The following is a 13,278-nucleotide window of genomic DNA, read 5'->3' on the forward strand; positions in this document are numbered from 1 at the left end:
TCAAATTGAGAGGTCATTGACATCTATAATCAGCAAATGTAAAAGGATCTGTTGATGACTGCTCAAAAAACAAGCAGCCAAATAAGTATTGAGGTCAGAGGAAACAAAATTTGCTGAACCTACAAAGAAGTATCAGCCTGTTGCTGCTGGCCCTTCTGCAGGATCTCTTCCTTCCAACCCAAGATACTCTGTTCTATTTGCCATCTGACTCATTATGGAAGGTGGAGGATTTTTGTTGTCTATTTACAACCAGCAACTTGCAATCATTTGCTGTCTACAGCTTGCTAGTAGTTTTTAAACTGAGGGCCAAACTAGTTCTGGTCATGAATCTCATTACCAATTTTGGACAGATAGAATGGACATTCTGATGGCTTTACTGAGGTCTTCGGTACAGTTTTTAGACCATTCCATCTCATCTTAGGTAGAAGTGACTCCAAGCTTCTACTGCACTAAAATATATTGAAAAATTAACTTACATAATTTGTATTATTCTACAGAGCAATTGTGCTCAAATGTGCAGCTTTGAATATGACAACTCATACCTTACTTTCTTGCATGCTGTTTCCAACAACAAGTTGAACAGAACAGCTAGGTTCCGAGTTAGCCTTCTTTATTGACTGTGAATGTAAAACATTATAAACCGTCATTGGAAACAAACATTCGAATGACAATACTAAATTCAATAGATATTAAATTACTATTTGCTATTTATTATCCAGTTCATAAGGACTAAATTTAATTTGATTGTTTTTAAAATTTAATGCCATTAGGTCTAGAGGGTATTAACAATACTTTTACCTTAGAGGATCAGTTATGGATGGCACACATTCCAACTATTCCTATATCACAACATAATGATGCTCATTATCCATATTCAACAAAAATAGTGTCAAAATGGCTCTTCTATACAGATGATAGCAAGAGTATGTTTTGTGAGTGAAGTCTAGAGTTCTGTTAAAAGGTCCTTCCTCTTGCTTCTAAAAATGGCTTATGGCATCTGTAAACTTGGCTAGGGTGGTTGGTTTGTAGCATACACCACTGAGGCAGAAAATACTGGAGACAGCATCACTATTAAAGTGGAATGTGGTACCAAAAAAAGGAGAACTAGCTGTTAATAATTGAACAATGGAGAAATGTGGAAAACTTTCTCCCTATTATGCTGAAAAGCTGGAAATGCTGCTCCTGGAGGTGTAGCAGAGATAGCTGACCTGACCTCAGGCTGCAGCTCACATTGCCCACTATATACAGGAAAGTTAGGACATAGTCGACACATTTACTACCAATTGATTGCCTGCAGAGGGTCTCCTCTTCACCGCAACTAGCCGTAACAAGCAAGACTCAAGGCAGAAACTACAATATCAGAAGGATAAGTCAGTACAAGACTTCATGAAAACAAACCAATTTTTCAGTTCATCTTTTTCCAATTTTAATATTGAATTTTAATGTAAATTTTTCCCCTTTTTTAACCATTTTAAAAATCAGATCAAGGTGACAGATGCTGCATGAAACTCAGTAGGTTTTTTGTAATTTGTCAGCTGTGAAACAGGTAATGACAATGGTCTCAAAGCATTGAGGGTGGGTGTCTTGAGTCTGCTACTTGAACGTCAGCTCACAACATTCCTTAGTTGTTTACACAGACTCCTTGCTGAAACTAATAATCATAATTACAAAGGTTAACCCTGGTCTCTCAAGATCTGTCTACCAATTGGTGTGTGTCATGTTCCAAAAGCAGAGACATAATACACTAACACATAATGAAAACATTGTGGCAATTTCTTCAGAGAATGTTTTTATTTAAAGCTAAGGATACAAGGCAAACTGGGGTACAATATAAAGCAGGTTGGAAATAAGTACCTGATGTTTAACATTTCTAAGGAAATATCATTAGTTGTTCAATAAAAATAGAGCTAGGATTTGGTAGCAGCCAGGGAAGGGGAGGAGGTGCAGTGGTGATACATTGGGAATATTGGTTCTGATGTTTAGCTGCAGTTCGTTGGAATTCTATACTTGGCCAGCATGGAGCGATACCCAGCAGTTTAGCATGACTCTACATGGGAAAAAGTGGGGTTTGACAGAACAGGACCATGTAGGCACAACTCACTATGTATTCCAGGGTATTCCAGCTGTGAAAAAGGGAAATACCAGTGATCTTAAAGCCTTGAGGGTCTGGCAGCATTGAATATAAATTTCTAACAGATCCCCTAAATTTAACTAATTATTTTGAATTTAAACAAGATTATGCATTTGATTGAATGCAATAAATTACCTTGATGTAGTTTAATTTGTTCTTTTTCTTCACACTGGACTCATTATTGGTGAACTCAAATTGATTTCTCTTGGAGAAAACAATAAATTACTTTCATTATCCACAAATAAAAATTTGTAAAAACATATCTCATGAACAGATTTAGATTATTCCGTCCCTCAATCCTGTTCTATAATTCAAAATGATGATTTTCCATCTATCCCTTTACCCTTTCAACTATGTGCTTATGTTGTCTCCCTGCATAAGGAAGGTAGTAGGGATATTCCAGGTAATTACAGACCAGTGAGCCTGACATCAGTGGTAGGAAAGTTGCTGGAGAAGATACTGAGGGAATAGAATCTATTTATATTTGGAAGAGAATTGGCTTATTAGTGATAGGCAACAAGGGAGATGGTGCCTTACCAGCTTAATTGAGTTCTTTGAGGAAGTGACCAAGTTGATTGATGAAGGAAGGCCTGTAGATGTCATATACATGGACTTTAGTAAGGCATTTAATAAGGTCCCACATTGTAAGCTAATGGAGAAAGTGAAGTCACGGTGTGCAGAGTGTTGTAGCTAAGTGGATCAAGAACTGGTTGAGCAACAAGAGACAGAGAGTCGTAGTTGAAGGAAGTTTCTTGGAATGGACAAAGGTGAACAGTGGCGTTCCACAGGAATCACTGCTGGGGCCACTGTTGTTTGTGATATACATAAATAATCTGGAAGAGGGCATTGGTGATCTGATCAGTAAGACTGTCAAAGAATATAGGAGAATATAGATAGACTGGAACATTGGGTGGAGAAGTGGCAGATGGAGTTCAATCCGGGCAAATGTGAGGTGATACATTTTGAAAGGTTTAATTCGAGAGTGAACTATACTGCGAACAGAAGAGTTTTGGAAAATGTTGAGCAGAGAGATCTGGGAGTTCTGATTCATTGTACCCTGAAGATGGCTGCACAGGTGGATAGAGTGGTCAAGAAGCCATATGGTATGCTTGCCTTCATTGTTCAGGGTATGGAGTATAAGAACTGACAGGTCAATAAAATTGGGAGGGGGTGCAGAGAAGGTTAACGAGGTTGTTGCGTGGTATGGAAGGTGCTAGCTATGAAGAGAGTTTGAGTAGGTTGGGATTGTTTTAATTAGAAAAAAGGAGATTGAAGGGGAACCTGATTGAGGTCTACAAAATCATGAAGGATATAGACAGGGTGAATGGAGATAGCTTTTTCCCAGGGTAAAGGATTCAATAATGAGAGGTCATGTGTTCAAGGTGACAGGAGAAAAGTTTAAGGGGGATACACGTGGAAAGTGCTTTACACAGAGAGTGGTAGGTGCTTGGAATGCATTGCCAGCAGAGGTAATAGAGGCAGGCATGGTAGATTCATTTAAGGTGCATCTGGACAGATGCATGAGCAGGTGGGGAGCAGAGGGATACAGCTCCTTAGGAATTGGGTGATAGGTTTAGACAGTGGATTTGGATTGGCCCAAGCTTGGAGGACCAAAGGGCCTGTTCCTGGGCTGTAAATTTTCTTCATTCTTAAAGAAGGATCTACCTACTACAACTTAAAACATATTCAGAAGCTTTGCTTTCCACTGCCTTTTGAGGAAGGAAGTTCCAAAGACTCATGATCCTTAGAGGGAAACAAAAATGCTACATCTGCCTTAAATGAATGACCCCTCATTTTTAATTAGCGACCTCTAGTTCTAGGTTCTCCCACAAAAGGAAATATCCTTTCCACAGCCACTCTGTCAAAATCCCTCAGGATCTTAAAAGTTCAATCGAGTTACCCCTTATCTGAAGTTCCAGCATTTACAAACTTAACCTGTCCTACCTTTCTTCATTAGAAAGCTCAACCATGCTAGGTTTCAGTCTAGCAAACCCTTTCTGAACTTCTTCCAATGTATTTACATCCTTTCTTAAAAGGAGACTAATCCTGCATTTAGATGTGGTTGCACTCATGCCCTGTATAATTGGATAATAACCCCTCATGACAAATATAATGTTCCATTAAGTTTTCTTAATTACTTGTTGTATCTGCCCACTAACTTTTTATGATATATGCACTAGGACACCAGATCTCTTTGCATCTCAGAGCTCTGCAATCACGCAACACATAAATAATGTGTTTTTTCATTAGTTTTATGCCAGAATGGCCAATATCATTTTTCCCACAACACACAATTGCCAGATCTCTGCACACAACATAGCTATATTACTTTTAGCTTCATCATTTTCTCTTCACAGCTTACTTTCCTCCTTGTCTTTTTAAATTTAGTAACAATACCTTTGGTCCCTTCATCCAAGTAATTTATATAAATTATACAAAGTTGAAGCCCCAGCACAATACTTGTTACATTGTGCCAAAATGAAAACTGACCATTTATGCCTAGGTTTCTCTTTAACTAGCCGATCTTTTGTCATACCAATGTCCCTCCTTCATCATGAGTTTTCATTTTGCACAGTGACCTTTGATACAGCACCTTATCAAATGCCTTCTGGAAATTCAAGAACAGTAAATCTACTGGTTCTCTTTTATCTACAGTACATTACTTCCTCGTAGAACTCCAATAAATTTACTGAACATGATTTCACAAAACCTCTTCCCAACTACCTTGCAGCATTTTTAAGTGCTTTGTTACAACAAATTTTAATAATGACTTCTAACATTTTCTCTGACTGATGTTCAGCTAAATGACCTATAGTTTCTGCTATAGTCTGCCTCACGTTTTGACTAAAAGTGTTACATTCGTCATGCCTGGAAAAATTATTTTATTGTTAAATTAATAATTTTAAAGGCTAAAATAAATGACCTCAAATTAAGTCAAAATTAAGTTTAAAAAATGTTTACTTACAGGCAGATGGCATGCACTATCCAGATAAACAACCAGTATTGCATTTGATTGGCCTGGAAGAGTCTTCTGTAAATTAGAGGAACAAGATGAAATTTCCTTTTCTTTCTCATATGACTTTTTTAATTGCTGGATTCTTTTATCATGCAAGCTTGACATCATGAATGTATATTGGCATTGCTCAATTTAGATCAAACCTATCACATTTTCCTATTTAATTATGATTTTAACATGACATTTTTCTCCTTTTTAAACACAAATTACTAATCGCAGAAGATTTTCTCTGTGCCATATTTTTAATGTATTTTGGCATGCCATCCTGAGAAGTGGATTTCTAAATTTATAACATTAGGATGTTATCAAAGAAGTACAATAGGAAAAGGTTTGTGAGAAGTAAGTGTGGTAATTAAAAGGAACTATGCACTGAATGCAATTTATTTTTACAATGACATCTATGATTTTGTACATAAATTTCCTTTGTCTCAATTCACATCCATGCTGTTCCAAACATACCTTAGGTTCTCTTTCTAGATCAGTGACCAAGGACAGCCATTCAAGCTTTAATTGAACTTTCCCATGTTCCACATCATTCAGAGGAAACCACTGTGCAACAGACAGAACGTATAAGTGAGTTAATGCAACGGCAACAGAATAAAATATTATGAAACCGAAGGATGGCATACAAAGAATCTGCATTAAATTTAGACCAATTGTCATCAATGTGATCAATAATTTTTACTGATACATTAGATCAAGGATTAATTATTTATAAATGTTTCTCATGTCTTTTGGAAAGGTATCCAAGGAATTTGACTCATTTTACTTCCTTGCAAGAATAACTAACTTGTCATTGTAAAATATTATTACAAAGAGAAGTGATTTAAGAAAACATTGTCCTTGTCTTTCTATATCATTGCGACGGTCAAGAAGGCGCAACAATGCCTCTTCTTCCTCAGGCGGCTCAGGAAATTTGGATCCTCACCAACTTATACAGTTGCACAATTGAAAGCACATTGACTGGTTGCATAACGGTCTCGTATACCAACTGCACTGTCCAGGAGTGTAGGAAACTACAGAGGGTGGTGGGCACAGCCTAGGCCTTTCATGGGAGCCAATCTTCAATCCAGGGATTCCACTTACATGACTCATTGCTATGGAAAGGCTGCCAACACCAAAGACTCTTCACATCCCATAATGATCTTCTATAACCTCTTCCATCAGGCAGAAGATACAGAAGCCTGAACATATGCACCAGTAGGTTCATGGACAGCTTCTTCCCAGCCCTTATTAGGTTATTGAATGGACTCTCTAGCCTCAAATAATGCTGATCTTGGTAATGTTGATCTCTCTAGTATGCTCTGTGCAATGTTACCTGTATGCCTCTGTCTAAATCTTTTGTTCTGTACATTCTTGCTTAATATGACCTGCCTGTACTGCTTGTAAATGAAGCTTTTCATTGTACTTTGGTACAAATAACAATAAATAAATCAAAAAAATCAATAAAAGCTGTTATTTAAAAATACTACTCTGCTTTTTTTAAAATTTGTAACTTGCCTAGGTTTAGACTTTAGATATTGCAGGGAAGAGATTTTTATAAATCAGATGGACAGTTCAAGAGAAAACATTATAAAGTCAACACTGACGATTCTTGAATTTGGCTAAATAGGAATGTTAATATTAACTACTGTGCCAGGCTGCTCTGCAAATTTCTATTCATTTTTCTGAAGTGATTGCTGATAACCAATGCCAAAGCAAAGGCAAATTATACTGACCAGTGCCACAGGATAATGCCAACTATTCAATTAATTTTTACACTTCAAAACAGAAGCAGGAATAGGTCATTTGCCATCCCACTCCTTCCAGCACTGCTCCACCATTGGTGAAGATTAGATTAGATTAGATTAGATTAGATTACTTACAGTGTGGAAACAGGCCCTTCGGCCCAACAAGTCCACACCGACCCGCTGAAGCGCAACCCACCCATACCCCTACATTTACCCCTTTTAACGTAACACTACGGGCAATTTAGCATGGCCAATCCTGGCTTCAATTCCATTTCTCCCCCCTCTGTAACTCTAAACTCCCTTGGAATTAACAATCTGTCTACAACCTTTAATATTTTTGTTTCTTTCCATGGAAGTGAACTCCAAAGACTTATAACCTTCAAAAGAAATTCCTAAATGGGAGACTTATCATGCTTAAACTATGTCTCTGAGTAATAGGTTCACTCAAGAGAAAACATTGAATTGAATGCAAGAGTAGGGAGGTTACGACAGGGTACAAGTGAGACAACATTTGGAGCACAGTACTGCTCTCCTTATTTAAAAGCAGGACACAAATGCAGTTCAGAGGTTTACTAGACTAATACCTAGAATGAATGGGTTGTTTTATGAGGAAAGGTTGACCAGGATAATCTTGTAACTGCTGGAGCTTAGAAGAGTAAGAGGTGACTCCATTGAAATATATAAATCCTAAGGGCAGTAAAATTACAGTGGATTTGAGAGGATGTTTTTTCTAGGGGAGGAATCTAGGTCAAGGGGACATGGTTTAAAAATATGAATTATCCATTTATGACAGAGGAATTTTTCTCACAGCGGGTTATAAGTCTTTGGAACTTGCTTTCTCAAAAAGTGGAGGGAGCAAAGACTTTGGATATTTTTGAGCTGAAGATAGATACTTGATGAGCAATAGATTGAAAAGTTAATCCAGTGTAGATGGGTATGTGGGAAAAACAGATCAATTATGATTTTATTGAATGGTGGAGCAGGCTCAAGAGGTTGAGTGGCCTGTTCCTGATTTGTACATTTATATACTCTTTAGAATATTGTATGCTTTATAAGAATATCTGTCATTCATGTAAACTCCAAGTGTAGGACTAAACCTTTCTCCTTACCAATGCCTTAAGTAAGGAGATCAAAATTATATACATTATTCTAGGTGCCTCATCATTGCCCAGTACAGTTAGAGCAAGACTACTCTAGTTTTATTCTGTCCTTGTTGCTATTAAGATCAGCATTCCATTTGCCTTCCTAATTCCTCATTACCTGTACCTGCATGCTAATATCTTGTGAATCATGTACAAGAACACTTAGATCCCTCTTTATTTTCTTCATTTAAATATTCTTTTTCAATTCTTTCAGTCAAAGTGGACAACTGACATCTTTCACATTATCATTCATCTGTTAAGATTTTACCCACTCACCAAAACCAGATGCAGCATTTAGTACCTTATGGATGTCAGAAACACTTCTGTATAAAAATTATCAAGGATAATATACAGCACTGCACAGCACCTTGGACTATACAAAAAAAGTCAAGTAAACCTTTCAAAATAAAAGGTATACTTAAAACATTCACAATCCTTTTCAGATATAAAACTTGAAAATAAAACAGAAATTGTTGAAGAAACTCAACGTGTCTGGCAGCACTATAGGAGAAAGCATTTAGTATCAGTTCCAACATTTGTTTTTGTTTCTGACCTCCAGCATCTGCAGTTCTTTGTTTTATTATAGTAAAATTAAAAAGTTTCTTCAACTTTCTTTGAAGTCATACGTTGAATAGAATTCTGATATAACATCAGAATATTTCCAAGACAAATGTAAAAACAACATCACAATTTCACTCTGTTCCCAACCATGGACTGTTCTACTTATCTACTCAAAGATGCAATCTACAATGGGCATTTATTGAGTTGTTTTCAAATCAAAGCACCAGTATTTGATGGAAGGTTTAGCTTCTGCTATGGATTAAATAGCTATTGTAATCGCATTCTATCTAATCTCTACCATTAAGAGGATAGCTCTTGGTGTACTTACTTCTTCCACAACTCTGTCTTTCATCACCTCACCAAGATCTATAACGAGGCTGTACATCAGAACATAAAATAAAATTACAGCAAGTCAAACTTTGAGACATGTTTCAATTTACATTGACCACATATGCCAGTTTTGAATTGGTAAACCAGCAATAACCCGTGATGATCAGTGAAAGCATTAAGTTAGTTAATTACCAAGTAATCAGTAATTACAAAAGTGCATTGCCTGATGTAGTAGTAAGTTATAAAGACACAGAAAAGTTCCAGGTTGAGGGAGTCCTACTTTGTACTGAGTAAATATCTGCTAAGCAAACAAACATGGACTCTACCATGGGCCTTCCTGATCACTACTTTTTGACTCTATGTGCTGCACATGTATATTTTTTTGGGATTGGATGTCAGGTAAAAGCAGGATGTGTCAATGCCCTATTTGACAATCATTTTCAGGTTTTGTAGGAGACAGGGAAAAAATTGACCCTTGCATAATCTTGCAGAATTGTTCAGGACTCTCACTGAGGAGTCTCGCTGATAACTGTGTTGTGGAGCTATTCATAGGGCATTTAAGAAAACTTCCATCTTCACATACCACCCGCCAACCTCTCACTTAAGGGCACCAGCAGGCTGGCAGTACCTTGAAAATCATTTACTGTCAGTATCTTCAGGAAATGTTGAAATACAAATTTTGAAATATTGTAAAAAGATTACACCTGACCTGCCAAGGAAGTCATCCTTGTCTGGGTCTTCATCAAAAAGTTCCAACTCCAAATCCTGACCAGGGGCCTCATGAACTACTGCCTAAAATGAAAGCAACAAAAACTTTGTAAGCCATTTACTCTTGCTTAAGAGCAACTAAAATTTTCTTATTTCAGTGTCAATGTAGAAATTACTGATCAAAAATGCCAAGCTTTTGGAGTTGGGACATGGGGAAGAAGGTGGATGCAGAGGGGAAAGGTTCTAAAGTTTAAAAGATCTTACCTCATAGATTTCATACCATTCAGGATTTAAATTTACTTTAATTGTTTTACTGCGAAATGTCTGTGTGCCGACTCGAATAAGAGCATATGGATCAGACTTCCCTTGTACCATGCCCATAAGGTATGTGTCTTTGCTTATCAAATCAGCAGCTTTGTTTAGATAAATTCTCACCACACCCTGCAAAATAAGCAATTGCCAACATCACTATGGAAAGTATTATCTGGATGCAAATTTCTTTTTGCTACTGCAAAAAATTGCTCCATAGTATTACACATGCTCAACTTTGATTTTGTCCTGACCCTGATATTGCCAGAAATTGAGAGCATTGGCCTTCAGCTTGCACCTAAACACCATAGGTTAGAACTTATGCCACTCAGCAAATATGTTTGGGTGCGGGTGGGGTTCTCAGATCCAGTGTATGGCCCCCTGTCACCACACTTTGATCTCTCTGAACTTTTAAGTGGAGGGAAGAAATAGGCAGCTCACCAACCTTGGATTGACCATTGTCCTTCACCAGCCAATTAAAAGCTATCTGGAGGAGGCCCACATTATTTGGGTAGCCAAGCACATTTAGCAGTCTGGGTTCAGGTTGGGCAAGACAGGGATATCAACAAATGGTTGGAGTCACTGGACACTGCAACGGCTATGGGGCCCTGTCAACGTTCTAGCAATTATACTGCAGACTTGTGCTCCAGCACTCGCCGGTCCCCTAGTCAAGCTGTTCCAGTATAGTCCCAATACAGGCATGTGACTTACAATGTAGAAAATTGCAGTGATATCTTGCACACAAAAAACAACAAATTTCAACCCAGCCAATTACTTCCCCTTCAGTCTCCTCTCAATCATCAGGAAAGAGATGGAAGGTGTCATCAATAGTGATATGAAGCAGCACTATGTAAGTGACACCCAGTTTGGGTTCCACTAGGGCCACTCAGCTCTGTCCCTCACTAAGCAATGGTTCAAACAAGGACAAAAGAGGTGAGTTCCAGAGGTGAGGCAGGAATGACAGCCCTTGACATCAAGGCACATTTTACTGAGCATAGCATGAAGATGGCTTAGCAAAACCAGAGTCGATGAGAATGGGGGAATCTCTCTGCTGGTTGGAGTCATATCTGATTCAAATGAAGATGGCTGTATTTTTTGGAGATTCATTATCTCATTTAAATGGTGTCTTTGTAAGGGTTGTTCAGGGTAGTGTCGTAAGCCCAACCATCTTCAGCTGTATCAATGACATTCCAATCCTCAACAAGGTCAGAAATGGGGAAGTCCACAGATGATTGCATGATGTTCAGCAGCATTTACAAGTCCTCAGATTTTGAAGCAGTCCCTTCCCAAATGCAGCCCCTTCCCAAATGCAGCAAGTCATGGACAATAGCCAGACGGACTGATAAGTGCAAGCGATTGTCATGCCACACAAATGACAGGCAATAGCTATCTACATAAAAGGGAGAATCTAACCATCGTCCTTTGATATTCAATGAACCGCCCCTATGAACATCCTGAGAATTAGCATTGACCAGAAATTGAACATAAATAGAATGGTTACAAGAGCAAGTCAGAGGCCAGCAATCCAGCAGTGACTCCTGAAGCTTGTCCACCAACTATTAAGCATGAGTCAGGGAGTGTGATGAATATTCCTCTCTTGCCTGGATAAATGCAGCTCCAAAAAGTCAGAAAGTTTGATACCATCCAGGATAAAGCAGCCATTTTATTAGTATCACTTCCACAATCATTCAGTTACTCCATCACTGACATTCAGCAGCAGCTCTGTTTAACATCTACGTAATACCCTGCAAAATTCCTCCAGGCATGTTTGACATTACTTAAAACCACAACCAGTACAATTTAGAAGGACAGATAATAGGAATGATATAGGAAGGGAAAAGGTTGAGATTCTGAAGGGAGATTACAGAAAGTTAGGCAGAAATTTAAAAAGGAGGTCCTCAAGGGTAGTAATATCTGGATTACTCACAGTGCTACGAGCTAGTGAAGGCAGGAATAGGAGGATAGAGCAGATGAATGCATGGCTGAGGAGCTGGAGTATGGGAGAAAGATTCATATTTTTGGACCATTGGAATCTCTTTTGGAGTAGAAGTGACCTGTACAAGAAATACGGATTATACCTAACTTGGAAGGGGACTAATACACTGGTAGGGAAATTTGCGAGAACTGCTTGGGAAGATTTAAACTAGTAAGGTGGGAGGGTGGGACCCAGGGAGATAGCGAGGAAAGGATCAATCAGACAGGTACAGCTGAGAACAGAAGTGAGTCAAACAGTCAGGGCAGGCAGGGACAAAGTAGCACTAATAAATTAAACTGCATTTATTTCAATGCAAGGGGCCTAACAGGGAAGGCAGATGAACTCAGGGTGGTTAGGAACATGGAACTGGGATATCATAGCAATTACGGAAACATGGCTCAGGGATGGGCAGGACTGGCAGCTTAATGTTCCAGAATACAAATGCTACAGGAAGGATAGAAAGGGAGGCAAGAGAGGAGGGGGAGTGGCATTTTTGATAAGGGATAGCATTATAACTGTGCTAAGGGAGGATATTCCTGGAAATATATCCAGGGAAGTTATTTGGGTGGAACTGAACAATATGAAAGGGATGATCATCTTATTGGGATTGTATTATAGACCCCCCAATAGTCAGAAGGAAATTGAGAAACAAACTTGTAAGGAGATCTCAGCTATCTGAAAGAATAATAGGGTGGTTATGGTAGGGGATTTTGACTTTCCAAACATAGACTGGGACTGCAATAGTGTTAAAGGTTTAGATGGAGAGGAATTTCTTAAGTGTGTACAAGACAACTTCCTGATTCAGTATGTGGATGTACCTATTAGAGAAGGTGTAAAACTTGACCTACTCTTGGGAAATAAGGCAGGGCAGTGGGGAGCACTTTGGGGCCAGCGACCATAATTCTATTCGTTTTAAAATAGTGATGAAAAAGGACAGACCAGCTCTAAAAGTTGAAGTTCTAAATTGGAGAATAGGCCAATTTTGACGATATTAGGCAAGAACTTCCAAAAACTGATTGGAGGCAGATGTTCACAGGTAAAGGGACGGCTGGAAAATGGGAAGCCTTCAGAAATGAGATAACAAGAATCCAGAGAAAGTATATTCCTGTCAGGGTGAAAAGTAAAGGCTGGTAGGTATAGGGAATGCTGGATGACTAAAGAAATTGAGGGTTTGGTTAAGAAAAAGAAGAAAGCACATGTCCGATATAGACAGGATAGATCGAGTGAAGAGTATAAAGAAAGTAGGAGTATACTTAAGAGGGAAATCAGGAGGGCAAAACGGTGACATGTGATAGCTTTGGCAAATAGAATTGAGGAGAATCCAAAGGGTTTTTACAAATATATTAAGGACAAAAGGGTAACTAGGGAGAGAATAG

General features: G+C 38.4%; 1 protein-coding gene across 1 annotated transcript in view; it reads right to left on the reverse strand.

The window, feature by feature from the left end:
- LOC122551676 (extended synaptotagmin-3-like) overlaps positions 1 to 13,278 on the reverse strand; it is a 141,892-nt gene that overhangs the window by 17,487 nt on the left and 111,127 nt on the right. The window contains exons 9-15 of the mRNA XM_043693985.1: positions 9,883 to 10,059; positions 9,620 to 9,702; positions 8,909 to 8,957; positions 5,607 to 5,696; positions 5,097 to 5,162; positions 2,267 to 2,335; positions 543 to 617 (exon numbers count right to left, since the gene is read on the reverse strand). Of these exons, the coding sequence (XP_043549920.1) occupies positions 543 to 617; positions 2,267 to 2,335; positions 5,097 to 5,162; positions 5,607 to 5,696; positions 8,909 to 8,957; positions 9,620 to 9,702; positions 9,883 to 10,059 (609 nt within the window). The remainder of the gene's footprint in view (positions 1 to 542; positions 618 to 2,266; positions 2,336 to 5,096; positions 5,163 to 5,606; positions 5,697 to 8,908; positions 8,958 to 9,619; positions 9,703 to 9,882; positions 10,060 to 13,278) is intronic.

The sequence above is a fragment of the Chiloscyllium plagiosum genome, chromosome 7, assembly GCF_004010195.1.
Source record: "Chiloscyllium plagiosum isolate BGI_BamShark_2017 chromosome 7, ASM401019v2, whole genome shotgun sequence".
NCBI lineage: Eukaryota > Metazoa > Chordata > Chondrichthyes > Orectolobiformes > Hemiscylliidae > Chiloscyllium > Chiloscyllium plagiosum.